Source organism: Quercus lobata, chromosome 5, assembly GCF_001633185.2.
Source record: "Quercus lobata isolate SW786 chromosome 5, ValleyOak3.0 Primary Assembly, whole genome shotgun sequence".
Classification (NCBI taxonomy): domain Eukaryota; kingdom Viridiplantae; phylum Streptophyta; class Magnoliopsida; order Fagales; family Fagaceae; genus Quercus; species Quercus lobata.
The window spans coordinates 19,856,648-19,869,936 of NC_044908.1; the positions used below are offsets into that span (position 1 = coordinate 19,856,648).

The 13,289-nt window shown below is 36.8% G+C and overlaps 2 protein-coding genes across 2 annotated transcripts; both read right to left on the reverse strand.

Annotated features, from left to right (window-relative positions):
- Positions 1-677: 677 nt before the first annotated feature.
- On the reverse strand, positions 678-3,704 carry LOC115989066 (clavaminate synthase-like protein At3g21360). Its single transcript, XM_031112724.1, has 3 exons — positions 3,037-3,704; positions 2,413-2,666; positions 678-1,586 (listed from the first exon to the last, which is right to left on the reverse strand). Exons 1-3 carry the CDS (start codon positions 3,403-3,405, stop codon positions 1,226-1,228), a joined length of 984 nt encoding a protein of 327 aa, XP_030968584.1. The 5' UTR covers positions 3,406-3,704; the 3' UTR covers positions 678-1,225.
- Positions 3,705-8,654: 4,950 nt separating this feature from the next.
- LOC115989067 (clavaminate synthase-like protein At3g21360) lies at positions 8,655-11,208 on the reverse strand. Its single transcript, XM_031112725.1, has 3 exons — positions 10,605-11,208; positions 9,986-10,239; positions 8,655-9,178 (listed from the first exon to the last, which is right to left on the reverse strand). The coding sequence occupies exons 1-3, from the start codon at positions 10,971-10,973 to the stop codon at positions 8,818-8,820; spliced, it is 984 nt and encodes a 327-aa protein (XP_030968585.1). The 5' UTR covers positions 10,974-11,208; the 3' UTR covers positions 8,655-8,817.
- Between the last annotated feature and the right edge of the window lie 2,081 nt (positions 11,209-13,289).

The following is a 13,289-nucleotide window of genomic DNA, read 5'->3' on the forward strand; positions in this document are numbered from 1 at the left end:
ACTAGTAGTATATCCTAACTACTTTGATTTTTTGCAGATAAAGTTCCACAGTGTCTGCTCCTTTCTTGAGGTTATGCAATTTACCTTTGAGATTCATCATGTATGATTTGGAAATGGATGAAAACCTATTTTACAAGACTTTCCAGACCTCCATGGCAGATGAGCAACCTACTATAAGAGCCAAGATGGAAGGCAATAGAGTGGAGCTCATGAATGTAAGCAAAGCTTTCTCCTTTGACCTCCAGAGTAAGTAATTTGGATTCAGAATTGTTGCGGTAACACCAAAAAGATCTTTCAAGATCTTCTTAGGAATCAATTGAGGTTCTTCCAGTAATTAAAAGAGTGAATAGGTTTCCAAAACCATTGAGATTTGTTGCTTCCATATTATGTAATTTGTGTTGTCTAACTTGACAGTCATCATATTGGCCATGTTTGAAAGGAGTGGCTGATTCATCACATTTGTTGAAGAAATTGAAGAAGTTGAAGAGGTAGCCATTGTTGAACCTGAGGAAGCCGTAGATGAACTTTGAGCAGGGAGCGTTGGCTCTGATACCATGAAGAAAAACTATAGAAGCAGTAGCTTGTATTGAAGCAAGAACAAAAGAGAAACTGTGATTGAATATTGAAGAACTAAGAACAAAGATTGAGAGAGAGGGAGAAAGAGGAAGAGAATGAAATTGACTAAACTTGTATTTAATTTCTTGCTTAATTACAATTTGTAGCTCAGAGTTATATTTATAGTACAAATCCTATCAATAATTGAATAACAATTATCTCCATATTATGCGGATTAGATCTGTAAAACCAGGAATGAAATCAACTAAGCTCAACTGATTTTCGCACCACTGCCAACTGATGTTTGAACTCATGATATGACACCGTTTTCAGTCTATTACACTCAGCCACCAATATAAGTGAAACGATGCATTTAACAACAGCACCTTTAGTGGTATGGTGCATTTCATCATCATTCAAAAATCGCAACGGTAACTCCCAAATCATCTTCTTCCTCGAACCTTCTCTAATTTCAAACTCTTTTTTGATTTCTAAAATTTAGAAACACCATCATCTTCAACAAATACTTCTCCACAAACGTGCCATAAATTGCAAACATAGTTTGTACGCCATTGCAATACTTCATTTATACATCTCCATAACGCAGCCCAAAATTGTATAATTTCGTACCAACCAATAAAAACATTTGCAGGGTGAAGATGCACTGATACTACTTGCAAAGTGAAGCTAGTATACGGCGAGGTGGATCAAATGATCTTCGGGCATGAAGGGCTGCCCAATTATCCAGCAAAAGAACATCACCTTTCTGCCAAGGAAAGGCTACACTTTCCTCTTCAAGGATGTTTACACAGTCATAGATGATATCAGCTGGCAACGGTTTGCCATCTCCAAAGGTAACAGCTTTTACAGGATCATTCCTAGCATCCTCCCAGCCTGTATAAGCAGAAACCATGCTGTTAAACCAAATCTTGCGCTGTCTTGTCTTGTCAAATTTAATAGCTGGGATTGGACCCATTATTGTTTTCACTGAATCCTCCAGCCATTCCAGCTTCATCCCCAAATTAGCAGCCCTGTCAAATGTGTTGGTAGAGCCATCTTATCTCCAAGTCCAAATAATAGATATTATACCTGTTAAGGCTTTGTAATTGCATACACTAATCTACTTTGAAGCCATCGTATGAAAAGATGATCTTAGCTATACAGATAGCGCAAGAACTTAAATTTAATATATGGGACATCTATAAGATGATTAGTCCTGAATGTCTTGAACAATGGCCTCATGCAATACTTTTTGCAAGGCATTGAGCCTGCTAATATCTATCAAGTAGAATCTATACAAGAAAAGCATTTCAGCAAATAGAAAGTGTGCAACAATATAGTTGTTGCTCTAATGAGTTTGAACACAAGTAGTTCACCTATACTGATCATATATTACAGTGAACCTGAGCACCATAAAGATAAAATCTAGAGCATTGGCATATCATAGGTATATAGCAGGTCATATGCAAATAATTCTGCTGAAAAAATGCCATCACAGCTTGCAACATGGCAACTTTTTATCCCTCATCACCGTACAACTTGTGATTTCAAAAGAAACATATACTGAAGTGGTTTCAACAAGTCTTGGAATAACACTATTGTCAAGAACATTAACAAGTTGTTATGGTGTAGGAACTATGATCATGTTAATGAGAGCTAGATTTGTGTCCAAAGTAGATTGTGCTTTATCTTGTTTCACCTATCTCATTGCATGTATTCCCAATCAAAACAGGACCATGTCTGGTTTGTTCATGTGTTACAAGAATCAACTAGCAGATAAGGAACCACAGCTTGTCATGCACAAATGCGTGGAATAAAAATCATTTCAAATATCAAAAAATAGTTCAAATCACAAACCTTTCCTCAGCCACACTCTTCTCTTTGGTCAAGAATGTTGATTTCCACCCACGCCCAATATGAGATGACGGGTCATCATCTTCTCCTATTACCCGCGTATATAACAACCCATGCTCTTCTAGTCGTTCAACAAATTTTGGGTGTCTCTCTTTCACCTTTTCATAGACAAGATGGCTAAGAACTATAGGAGTCTCTCCCCCACTTCCAGGCTCCACTTCACAGAAGAAAAACAGCTTGGAAGGGAATGTAGTAACCTATTAATAAACCCAAGTAAGTCCCAAACAAAGCTCAAGAAGGTATGCTGATAAAAATATCTTACATAACGAAGTTAAAACTCGAATACCACTGTGTAACTATCACCACTCAATACCGTCTTTTGCTAGAACCAGGAGATACAAAAACTATGTGCCATTTTCATCCATAAAAAACGATAGGTTGTTGACGACACTCACCCTAAAATGATACTGTATTTAATTTTAACAAGGACATGTTGTCCACGTGGTGAAACGACAAACAGTATATAAACTCTGTACAGGGAGTATTAATATAAAAACGACAACACCTTCAATATAAAAGCTCAATAGCAAATTGCCCCGAAAAAAGGGAAGGAATCAAGGAATATACCTGAGCCATTTCATGGTGAAAAGGAATCTTCTGGTCTGGCGGGGAATCATTGGTGGTGGAGATCCGACCCACAACTTTGTTCCGAGGGGCAGCTCCACCCACGTAAGGAAGTTCCTCGAAGCCAAAGGCCTCAACGACGTCGTTGAAGTCCGAGGCTGTATTTACAGGAAAGCCCCTGAGGAGTACAGCACCGGACTTGTGGAGAACAGAGTCGAGAAATGTCTTCTCGGTTTTGATCGCTTGGGTGAAAAGAGACAGGGAGGAAGGAGGGGTCTGGGACTTGGGGTTGAGTGATAGAACTAAAGGGAATTGAATTCCGTTGAAAAGCTTTTGGTGTGGGATTTGGAATTCCAAGAATGTCTCCGACATGGTTATGCTCTGTTCTGTTCTGTTCTGTTTATTTTTCTGGGAATCTGTTTGTTTGCTCTGTCAACTTAATTTGGTGGGAAAATTAGTGAAGAGCCTTTGATGCTTGTTTGTTGCTTGTGTCCAGGTTCAATGAATGGTGCTTTTGGGCTTTTAGATGTGACTATGGCAGTCCATCCAAGTTTGCATAACACTTCTAATGGGCTAGTCCATATGTAAGTTGCAACTAAAACCCACTCTTAAATACTTTGTCAATAAGAGTAGTAGAACATAGAAACAATTGTGTTTTTGGGATAATTTCCACCGACTGAATTTTTTACTTTTAAGAGCTTAGTTGTATTTTTAGAAATTTCACATTGTTGAAGATATATTAATCTTCCAACAAAAGAGAATAACACTTGAAACGCCCTATTATTAAATTTACATGTAAAAGCAAATTAGATATGACAACTATGAGATGCTAGCAAATTCAACAAGACCTCACATAAAATAAAAGCCCCCACAAATAGGGGAAGTTTGAATAGAGATTGTCAACATATGACACCATCAATTATTGACAACTAGCCGATATTCTACGTGATTTGCAATGAATTTTTTAAAAAAGGGTCAGGTTTAGGTTTAGTAGCACTGGACCCATTGAGATGGTGACATGTGTCCACTTTTGGACATGTGTCATCATCTGACTAGGTCCAATGCATTGAATGCACTGAACTTAAACCAAGTTCTTAAAAAAATTGTAAGAAATTATCCTATAATCCATTGGGTTCATCAATACTATTATTGTTAGTCATAATTAATCTTAGAATTTTGCTAGTAAAACTAAATTCAAACATAACCCTAGTTCCTAGCTATTTTTTCAAGCCATTTTTTCCGATTCCAAAGTTGGTATCTTTTGTCCTGCAGTGCTTTGTCATGAATTGACAAATACATTTTACAATGTTTAAGAAATCATAGACATCAACATAAAAGAAAAAAAAAAGTACCACCATCCATGTCAGTATTTAATAAAAAAAAGTATCCCCTATAAAGCTTTCAAATCTTCATAGTACACAGAACATTTTACAAATTTACATATCAAATTGCCAAGTACATGCCTTCAAACTATACATTATTCTAAAATTAGCTTAATAGAGAGCATATAAATAGAATATGTACTACTTCATTGATAATTATAAAATTAACGCCGAAGAGAAAGGGCTCTGCATAAAGAATTAGATTTAAACACAAATTTTGAATGATATCAAATTTCAAATTTAAATCTGAATACGTTTGTCAAATATTAGCAATTGTAAAAAAGAAACACTATTAAAATTTAGTTATTTTAGTTACACTCACATGAATGAAAGTTGGAAAGTAAGAAAATGACATATTCTAATATTGGTGATGAGATGCCCTAGATTGTAACCTTTGTATATATGATTGAAGCTATTTTGATTTTGTCCAAAAAAGAAAAAGAAAAAGAAACCCTGTAAAGGATTTTGCTTTGCTATTTTCTAGTAGAGGATTAAAAAAGTATACACTTAGTGAAACAAATAATGCTGTATAAGCTATAATTACAGTCTATGCAGATTATGTGATATAAGAGGCTATATAATCTATATTCTCTTTTCCGTTTTGTGGGATAGCTTACCAATACGTTATTTTAAAAAAAAAAAAAAAACAATAAGCATTTAAAGAAGATGACTATTGAAGGTATAGTAAGTAAAATGCAGTACGCATATAATACAGTAAGTATATAGATGGGTATTATGCGGTATATGAAAATGGGAAAAGAGTGGTATGCGTATAATAAGAGTATAATATGTTTATTTTTTAAAACTTCACTATAAAATATGCGGTAAGATTTATATAATTTTTTTAAAGATAAATACAATAATCTTTATATAAAGTGGAAAATTCTCAAATATTTGATTTGAAATAATCATCATGATTAAATCAATAAAGATATTCAATACAATAATTCGTACTAAAATTATTTTCAGTATCAATTATGGTTTTACGGAATATTAAATAGAATAAAATATATTCAAAATTATTTCAAAATTCTTTTATTAAAATTTGTTACCATAAAATCAATCTTTGGGGCAGTATAAAAACTATAAGATAAATATTATATATTCTAAAAAATAATATTCAATAGAATAATCTATGCGAAAAGGGAATGAACCATATATAAGATATAGTTATAGAAATATAGAATAGTTTTTTGAAATGTAGAAATATAGAATAGTAATAAATAAAGAAGAAGAAGGTAGATTGAAAAATATAAACAATAAGTGTTGTGACTCTGGAAAGAGTGAGCTATCATTTGATTTCAGTTTTAAAGAATAATGGGTAGGGAAATGATGATAGTAGATTTCAGTCTTTTTTTGTGTTTGTTTGGACTCTTATATAATTATGATTTTAATGTTTTTAGTTAGTTGAATGTTGCGTATAGATGATAGAACGTCTAATTCTGTACAATTGGAAGGGAAATGCCAAATGCGAGTTTAATTGAAATTTACGGACATACATATACAAAATGGCAATAATAGGGTGACTACATCTAAAAGTTGCAATGATACAAGTAAATAAATAAAGGATGAAGTTGAGTTTTTTTTTTTGGGGGGTGGGGGGGGGGGGTGGTGGGGGTTGGTGTTATATCAAAATGTTGCAATAATACAAGTAAATAAGTAAAGGACGAACTTGAACGCATTCACATCACATACTTGGAAAAAAGATTTCTACCTATTTCTAGGATGTTCCTCCCAAAAAAAAAAAAAAAAATCTGGGAGGAAAAGAAAGGCATAATTAATTGATTGTTCTCATTCAGATTGAATCGTAGGATTGAACACACTACAAATTCTAATAATAATTGGTGGGACTATTAGAATTATTGACAACAAGAGCCATAATTTTTGCAATAATAATGTACTTATATCTCTTATATTAAACACAATACACCCAATTGGTAATGAGATTTTCACATAATAAAAAAAATGGTAATGGGATTTTATTACTTTAATCTTCTCCTCCTACAATAGTATTTAACAATCAGCTTAAGAATTTAGAATCAAAATTAAAATTACAGAGAGACCGGAGAAATGGAATTTCTGTCTAGTTCTGAAACTAGGTTAAAGTTACATTAAATTTTTTTTTTTTGATTTTTCTCTTACATAACAAGCCTATTTATAATCTTTAAATATTAAGAAATAAACTAGCTAATCTATATATACTATAAAACCAAAGCCTTTTACCAATGTTTGACTTTTTTTAGAACTTCCAATATAAAATATATTTCTAACCCGAAATTTTTTCCACAATTGTGAAAATCAAACCCGATACTCCTTCCTCAATCCCAAACGCCAAACACCAATCTCCTTCTCCTCTGTCTTCTCTATTTCTCCCCCTCCTCTCTCTTCTTTACCCTACTTCTTCCCTAAGCAAACCTTCGACTGTCATCCTGTTTCTCTCTTCAACTACCTCTCGTAGACCCTACCTTTCTCTCTTGTTCGAAAAGTAGACCAATGACTGAAATAGTTCTACAAGATGATCTTTATATTTGCCTATCTACCTCTAACTATCTCTCTTTACACACAAGAAAGAAGCCCCAAACGCACTGTAGCATCATTCAATTAGAGGCTTCAAGATTTAAAGCATTCCACATACTCATGGTAGGTATTTTGCAATCCATCTTTTACTTATCAGATCCTAAAATAAGACTGAAAACACTGAACACCATTCTCCTTCCCCTTCCCTCAAATGCCATTCTCTAAATCAATTTCCTCTGATTTGTTTTTCAATTCAAAACACTGTATCGCAAAGAGAGAAGGGATAATGACGGAGAGAGATTGGGACTGGGTTTCCCCCAAATTTCTCACCATTTTCTGTATATTGATGCCATTACACCATTACAACTTTTCACGGATAGATTTGCTCGAAGTTACACCCAACCCAGCCCACAAATGGATTTGCTCGAAGTCACGCCCAACCTAGCCCATCAAGTATGTCGGTTGCAAAAACAACCAAATTTGATTAGGAATCCAAAACCCTATATTATATAAATAGTATTTTTTTTAGAAATTATTTGTTACAATCGCAACTGATGACCAAAAATTTGTATTGTTTGGTTTTCCCCGCCGTAAATTAATCAACGTTGAGTTATATATACACTAGCCTTAACCATCATTCTTGGTTAGGCAGCACATTATTTTTTCTTTCTTTCGTTCTTCTTTTTTGTTTGTTTAATATATGGCTAATTCTTCCTTTTGCCTCCAATAACATCAGCATCACCAATTCTTCTTCTTCCATACATATCTCTCTCACCAATCTTAACACCATTCACCCTCAATCAAACCTACAGAGACAACTATCTTCTACGGAAGGCTCAATTTGTTCCCAACTTGAGAGTGCAACACCTTTATGGCTACCTTGATGGATCAATACCAATTCCAACACAAGCCATCACTACTCAAACAGATGGTGAAAATCAATTCTTGATGAATTCAGGATCAAATAATTCTCGGTGCTATCATCTCCTCACTTTTTGGAAAATACTAGCAAGTGGTCAAATGCACCACCTCATGAGAAGCATGGCAGACATTAGAAAAAATATTCACATCTCAGTGTCAAGTAAGGATAATGCAGATCCACTACCAACTTCAAGGGAAACTCCTCTAAACAGAATATTTTCATCAATTTACAAGTCTTGCCCCTATTGATCAACCGCTCAATGACTTTGAGCCTTTTCTTTCTTATTGGTGGGCCTCAATTACAAATATGATTGCTTTGTGGCTTCAATCACGGTGACACTCAAGTCACAAAGGAGTCATATTTGGATTTGAGGCCAGCCAATAAGGAACCAAAAACCCCAAAATCATTCAGTGGTTGATCAATAGTACCAAGAGTGTTGGCAAAGCTGGTAAATTGATGAGAATAGTCTGTTATAGAGGAGTTTTCTTTCTTCAAGGTAGCAAGTTGGTAGTGAATTTGCATAATCCGTGCTCGACATTAAGATGTAAACATTTTTCTAAAATTTGCCATAATTCTCATGAGGAGGTGCATTTGACCACAAAACTAGTATTTTTTTCAAAAAGTAAGGAGGTGATGGCACCAAGATAATTTGATATATCCTAGTAGAAGAATTCGTGGAGGCAAACAAAAAAAAGGGTATGCATTTAGTTTCATGTATGGTTTGGGTCTAACTAAGCAGGTAGGATAAATATTCAACCAAATTTCTATTGTGGAGCTATTGTAATAGGTTTTGTTTATGCATTCTGATACTGTTGATACTTCTTCACAAACGTGGCATAAATTGCAAGTATAGTTTGTACGCCATTGCAATACTTATTTATACATCTCCATAATGCAGCCTAAAATTATATATTTCGTACCAATTACCAATAAAACCATTTGAAGGGTGAAGATGCACCGACACTACTTGCAAAGTGAAGCTAGTATACGGCGAGGTGGATCAAATGATCTTCGGGCATGAAGGGCAGCCCAATTATCCAGCAAAAGAACATCACCTTTCTGCCAAGGAAAGGCTACACTTTCCTCTTCAAGGATCTTTAGACAGTCATAGACGATATCAGCTGGCAAGGGTTTGCCATCTCCAAAGGTAACAGCTTTTACAGGATCATTCCTGGAATCCTCCCAGCCTATATAAGCGAAAACCATGCTATTAAACCAAATCTTGCGCTGTCTTGTCTTGTCAAATTTAATAGCTGGGAGTGGACCCATTATTGTTTTCACCGAATCCTCCAGCCATTCCAGCTTCGTCCCCAAATTAGCAGCCCTGTCAAATGTGTTGGTAGAGCCATATTATCTCCAGGTCCAAATGATAGATATTACACCTGTTAACGCTTTGTAATTGTATAAACTAATCTACTTTGAAGCCATTGAATGGAAAGATGATCTTAGCTATATAGATAGCACAAGAACTTAAATTGAATATATGGGACATCTATAAGATGATTAGTCCTGAATGTCCTGAACAATGGCCTCATGCAATACTTTTCGCAAGGCATTGAGCCTGCTAATATCTATCAAGTAGAAGCTATACAAGAAAAGCAGTTCAGCAAATAGAACATGTGCAACGATATAGTTGTTGCTCTAATGAGTTTGAACACAAGAAGTTCACCTATACTGATCATATATTACAGTGAACCTGAGCACCATAAAGATAAAATCTAGGGCATTGGCATATCATAGGTATATGGCAGGTCATATGCAAATAATTCTACTGAAAAAATGCCTTCACAGCTTGCAACATGGCAACTTTTTATCCCTCATCACCGTACAACTTGTGATTTCAAAAGAAACATATACTGAAGTGGTTTCAACTAGTCTTGGAATAACACTATTGTCAAGAACATTAATAAGTTGTTATGGTGTAGGAACTATGATCATATTAATGAGAGCTAAATTTGTGTCCAAAGTAAATTGTGCTTTAACTTGTTTCACCTATCTAATTGCATGTATTCCCAATCAAAACAGGACCATGTCTGGTTTGTTCATGTTTTATAAGAATCAACTACCAGATAAGGAACCGCAGCTTGTCATGCACAAATGCTTGGAATAAAAATCATTTCAAATATCAAACCTTTCCTCAGCCACACTCTTGTCTTTAGTCAAGAATGTTGATTTCCATCCACGCCCGATCGGAGATGACAGGTCATCATCTTCTCCTATTACCCGCGTATATAACAATCCATGTTCTTCTAGTCGTTCAAGAAATTCTGGGTGTCTCTCTTTCATCTTTTCATAGACAAGATGGCTAAGAACTATAGGAGTCTCTCCCCCACTTCCAGGCTCCACTTCACAGAAGAAAAACAGCTTGGAAGGGAATGTAGTAACCTATTAATAAACCCAAGTAAGCCTTAAACAATGCTCAAGACAATATGCTGATAAAAATATCTTACACAATGAAGTTAAAACTTGAATACCACTGTGTAACTATCACCACACAATACCGTCTTTTGCTAGAACCAGGTGATACAAAAACTATGTGCCGTTTTCATCCATAAAAAACGATAGGGTTTTGGCACCCAATGGACCACACTCATCCTAAAATGATATTTAATTTTAACGACGACATGTCGACCACATGGTGAAACGATAAACTGTACATAAACTCTGTACTAGGAGTATTAATATAAAAACGACAACACCTTCAATATAAAAGCTTGCCCCGAAAAAAGGGATGAAATTACGGAATATACCTGAGCCATTTCATGGTGAAAAGGAATCTTCTGGTCTGGCGGGGAGTCATTGGTGGTGAAGACCCGACCCACAACTTTGTTCCGAGGGGCAGCTCCACCCACGTAAGGAAGTTCCTCGAAGCCAAAGGCCTCAACGACGTCGTTGAAGTCAGACGCTGTATTTACAGGAAAGCCCCTGAGGAGTACAGCACCGGACTTGTGGAGAACAGAGTCGAGAAATGTTTTCTCGGTTTTGATCGCTTGGGTGAAAAGAGACAGAGAGGAAGGAGGGGTGTGGGACTTGGGGTTGGGTGATAGAACTAAAGGGAATTGAATTCCGTTGAAAAGCTTTTGGTGTGGGATTTGGAATTCCAAGAATGTCTCCGACATGGTTATGGTCTACTCTGTTCTGTTCTGTTCATTTGTTTTTCTGTGAATCTGTTTGTTTACTCCCTGTACTCTGGTGGGAAAACTAGTGAAGGGCCTTAGCTGCTTGTTTGTTGCTTGTGTCCAGGTTCAATGAATGGATGTTTTCGGCTTTTAGATATGACTATGGCAGTCCATCCCAGTGTGCAAAACACATCTAATGGGCTAGCCCATATGGAAGTTGCAACTAAAACTCACTCTGTAATACTTAGTCAAAAAGAGTAGTAGAAGTGTAGAACATAGAAACAATTGTGATTTTGGGATAATTTCCATCGACTGATTTTTTTACTTTTAAGAGCTTAGTTGTTGATAGGGATATATTAGCCATAAATTTAATACCCCCGAAGCATTGCACAAAAAGGGTCGATGGCACCCATATACCTGTCAGCTTCACGAAGACCAACGGAAGATTTAGGCCAACAACACCAAATGTGACAACCCCACAATGAAACTTGACAGGCATCTCCATAGGCCGACGGGAATTCTCGAACAGAGCAGATGATTGACAGATGTGGAGAGGCCGACGAGGTTAAAGAGGCTGACGGGTCCAGCTTGGCTTAACTTGATCCCCACAGATATCTATGTAAAGAAATTTCTTGTATCCCATGATCAACCCTAATCAAAGGAATCCCCACAAGGAAAGGATCCTGCAAAGTACGTGTATTAATGAAGAACTTCCCTACAAGGAAAGATCTTCTCCACCAAGAAACGAAGATCAGCTCTACACTACTAAAAAACCCCCAAACCCTTCAAAAATTAAGGTATGCACAATTTACCCAAGTTCTGGCACTCTAGAGTTGTGAAAGTTCTCTAACTTATCCTTCGAAGGGTATTTAGCCTGTACCACACCGATACTCTTTGCAAGGTCTTCTTTGTTTTTGTTTAACAGGTTTTGTCTAGAGCACATGAGAACCGTGCGTCTTATTGACGATTTTTGATATCATTAGTTGGTGTTATCTGTGGGAAATCGAGTAGACTAAAAGTCACACTATCCCTTCCTGGACAAAAGAGTTGCCTGGTACTTACTTGCTCAATGACAACCAACAACAATGGAGATGAGCTACGCATTACTATCCTTGAACGATAGGTACAGACCCTAGCTGCGGCTGTGGAATGCCTTACTAAGCAGAACCAAGACCTGGAGGAACAGCTGCGCCAAAGGGATGCTGGGCCCAACAGTCACGGAGAAGAGCAAGAGGGCACCAGGGCCTAAAGGAAGGACAAAGAAGGACCAGAAGGAAATAATGCTCCGAGCAGACTAGAGTGACAAGATACCAGCCGTCCATCCATCACAGATACGGCGCTACCACATATGGTCACAGAGATGCAGTTGATAAAGGAAAGGATGGACTTCATGATGAATGTCCTTAAGGGGTGGGTGTCAAATGACCTTGATGAATTGGTCCATCAGACGGACTCGCCCTTCACAGCACCCGTCACTTCGTTCCCCTTTCCTACAAAGTTTTGTATGTCGTAGATAGAAGCCTAAGATGGGTCAAAGGATCATTTGGACCACTTGGAGTCATTCAAAACCCTCATGCATTTACAAGGTGTGGCGGATAAGATCATGTGCCAAGCCTTCCCAACTACGTTGAAAGGTCCTATAAGGGTGTGGTTCAGCAGATTGATGTCCAACTCCATCGATACCTTTAAGGAGTTGAGTGCGTAGTTTGCCTCGCACTTTATCGGGGGACACAGGTATAAGAAGTCCATTGCATGCCTGATGAACATCAAGCAACGGGAGTACGAGACACTAAGGTCTTACATAACCCATTTCAACAAGGAAGCTCTTTTGATAAACGAAGCTGATGACAAGATACTTATTGCTGCATTCACCAATGGCCTGCAAAAAGGGAAGTTTTTGTTCTACTTGTACAATAACGATCCAAAGACCATAAACGATGTACTTTATCGAGCAACTAAGTACATGAATGTAGAGGACGCGTTGCTAGCCTGAAAGGAGAAACTGATGAGAATCAACAAGCATTCAAGGATCCATTGCATGTTCCAGTTGGGCCTATTACTAAAGCAAGATCCAAGAAGATCAAAGAAGCACTTAATGGGCTGATTCAAGAGATTTGGGCTAATTCAAACGCAGGACATTCCAAGCTGGGCCCAAAGAAAGATGAAGGTGTAATAAATTTAATTCAAGCTATTGAGGGCTAATTTGGCTTAATTGGGCTTGATTTATCGCGTGGATTAATGGCTGATTGATTTTCCAGCTCCATATCAATCAATAGATATTTTTCCTATTCTGGAGCTTCTAATTTTGGCCCAGAT

Excerpts from the sequence above, each read along its gene's own strand:
- LOC115989066 (XM_031112724.1), bottom strand. The coding sequence starts at position 3,405 with ATGTCGGAGACATTCTTGGAATTCCAAATCCCACACCAAAAGCTTTTC. Across the intron at positions 2,667-3,036 it reads TTCACCATGAAATGGCTCAG|GTTACTACATTCCCTTCCAA; the intron begins GTATATTCCTTG and ends GTTTATTAATAG. Across the intron at positions 1,587-2,412 it reads AAGAGTGTGGCTGAGGAAAG|GGCTGCTAATTTGGGGATGA; the intron begins GTTTGTGATTTG and ends CACATTTGACAG.
- LOC115989067 (XM_031112725.1), bottom strand. The coding sequence starts at position 10,973 with ATGTCGGAGACATTCTTGGAATTCCAAATCCCACACCAAAAGCTTTTC. Across the intron at positions 10,240-10,604 it reads TTCACCATGAAATGGCTCAG|GTTACTACATTCCCTTCCAA; the intron begins GTATATTCCGTA and ends GTTTATTAATAG. Across the intron at positions 9,179-9,985 it reads AAGAGTGTGGCTGAGGAAAG|GGCTGCTAATTTGGGGACGA; the intron begins GTTTGATATTTG and ends CACATTTGACAG.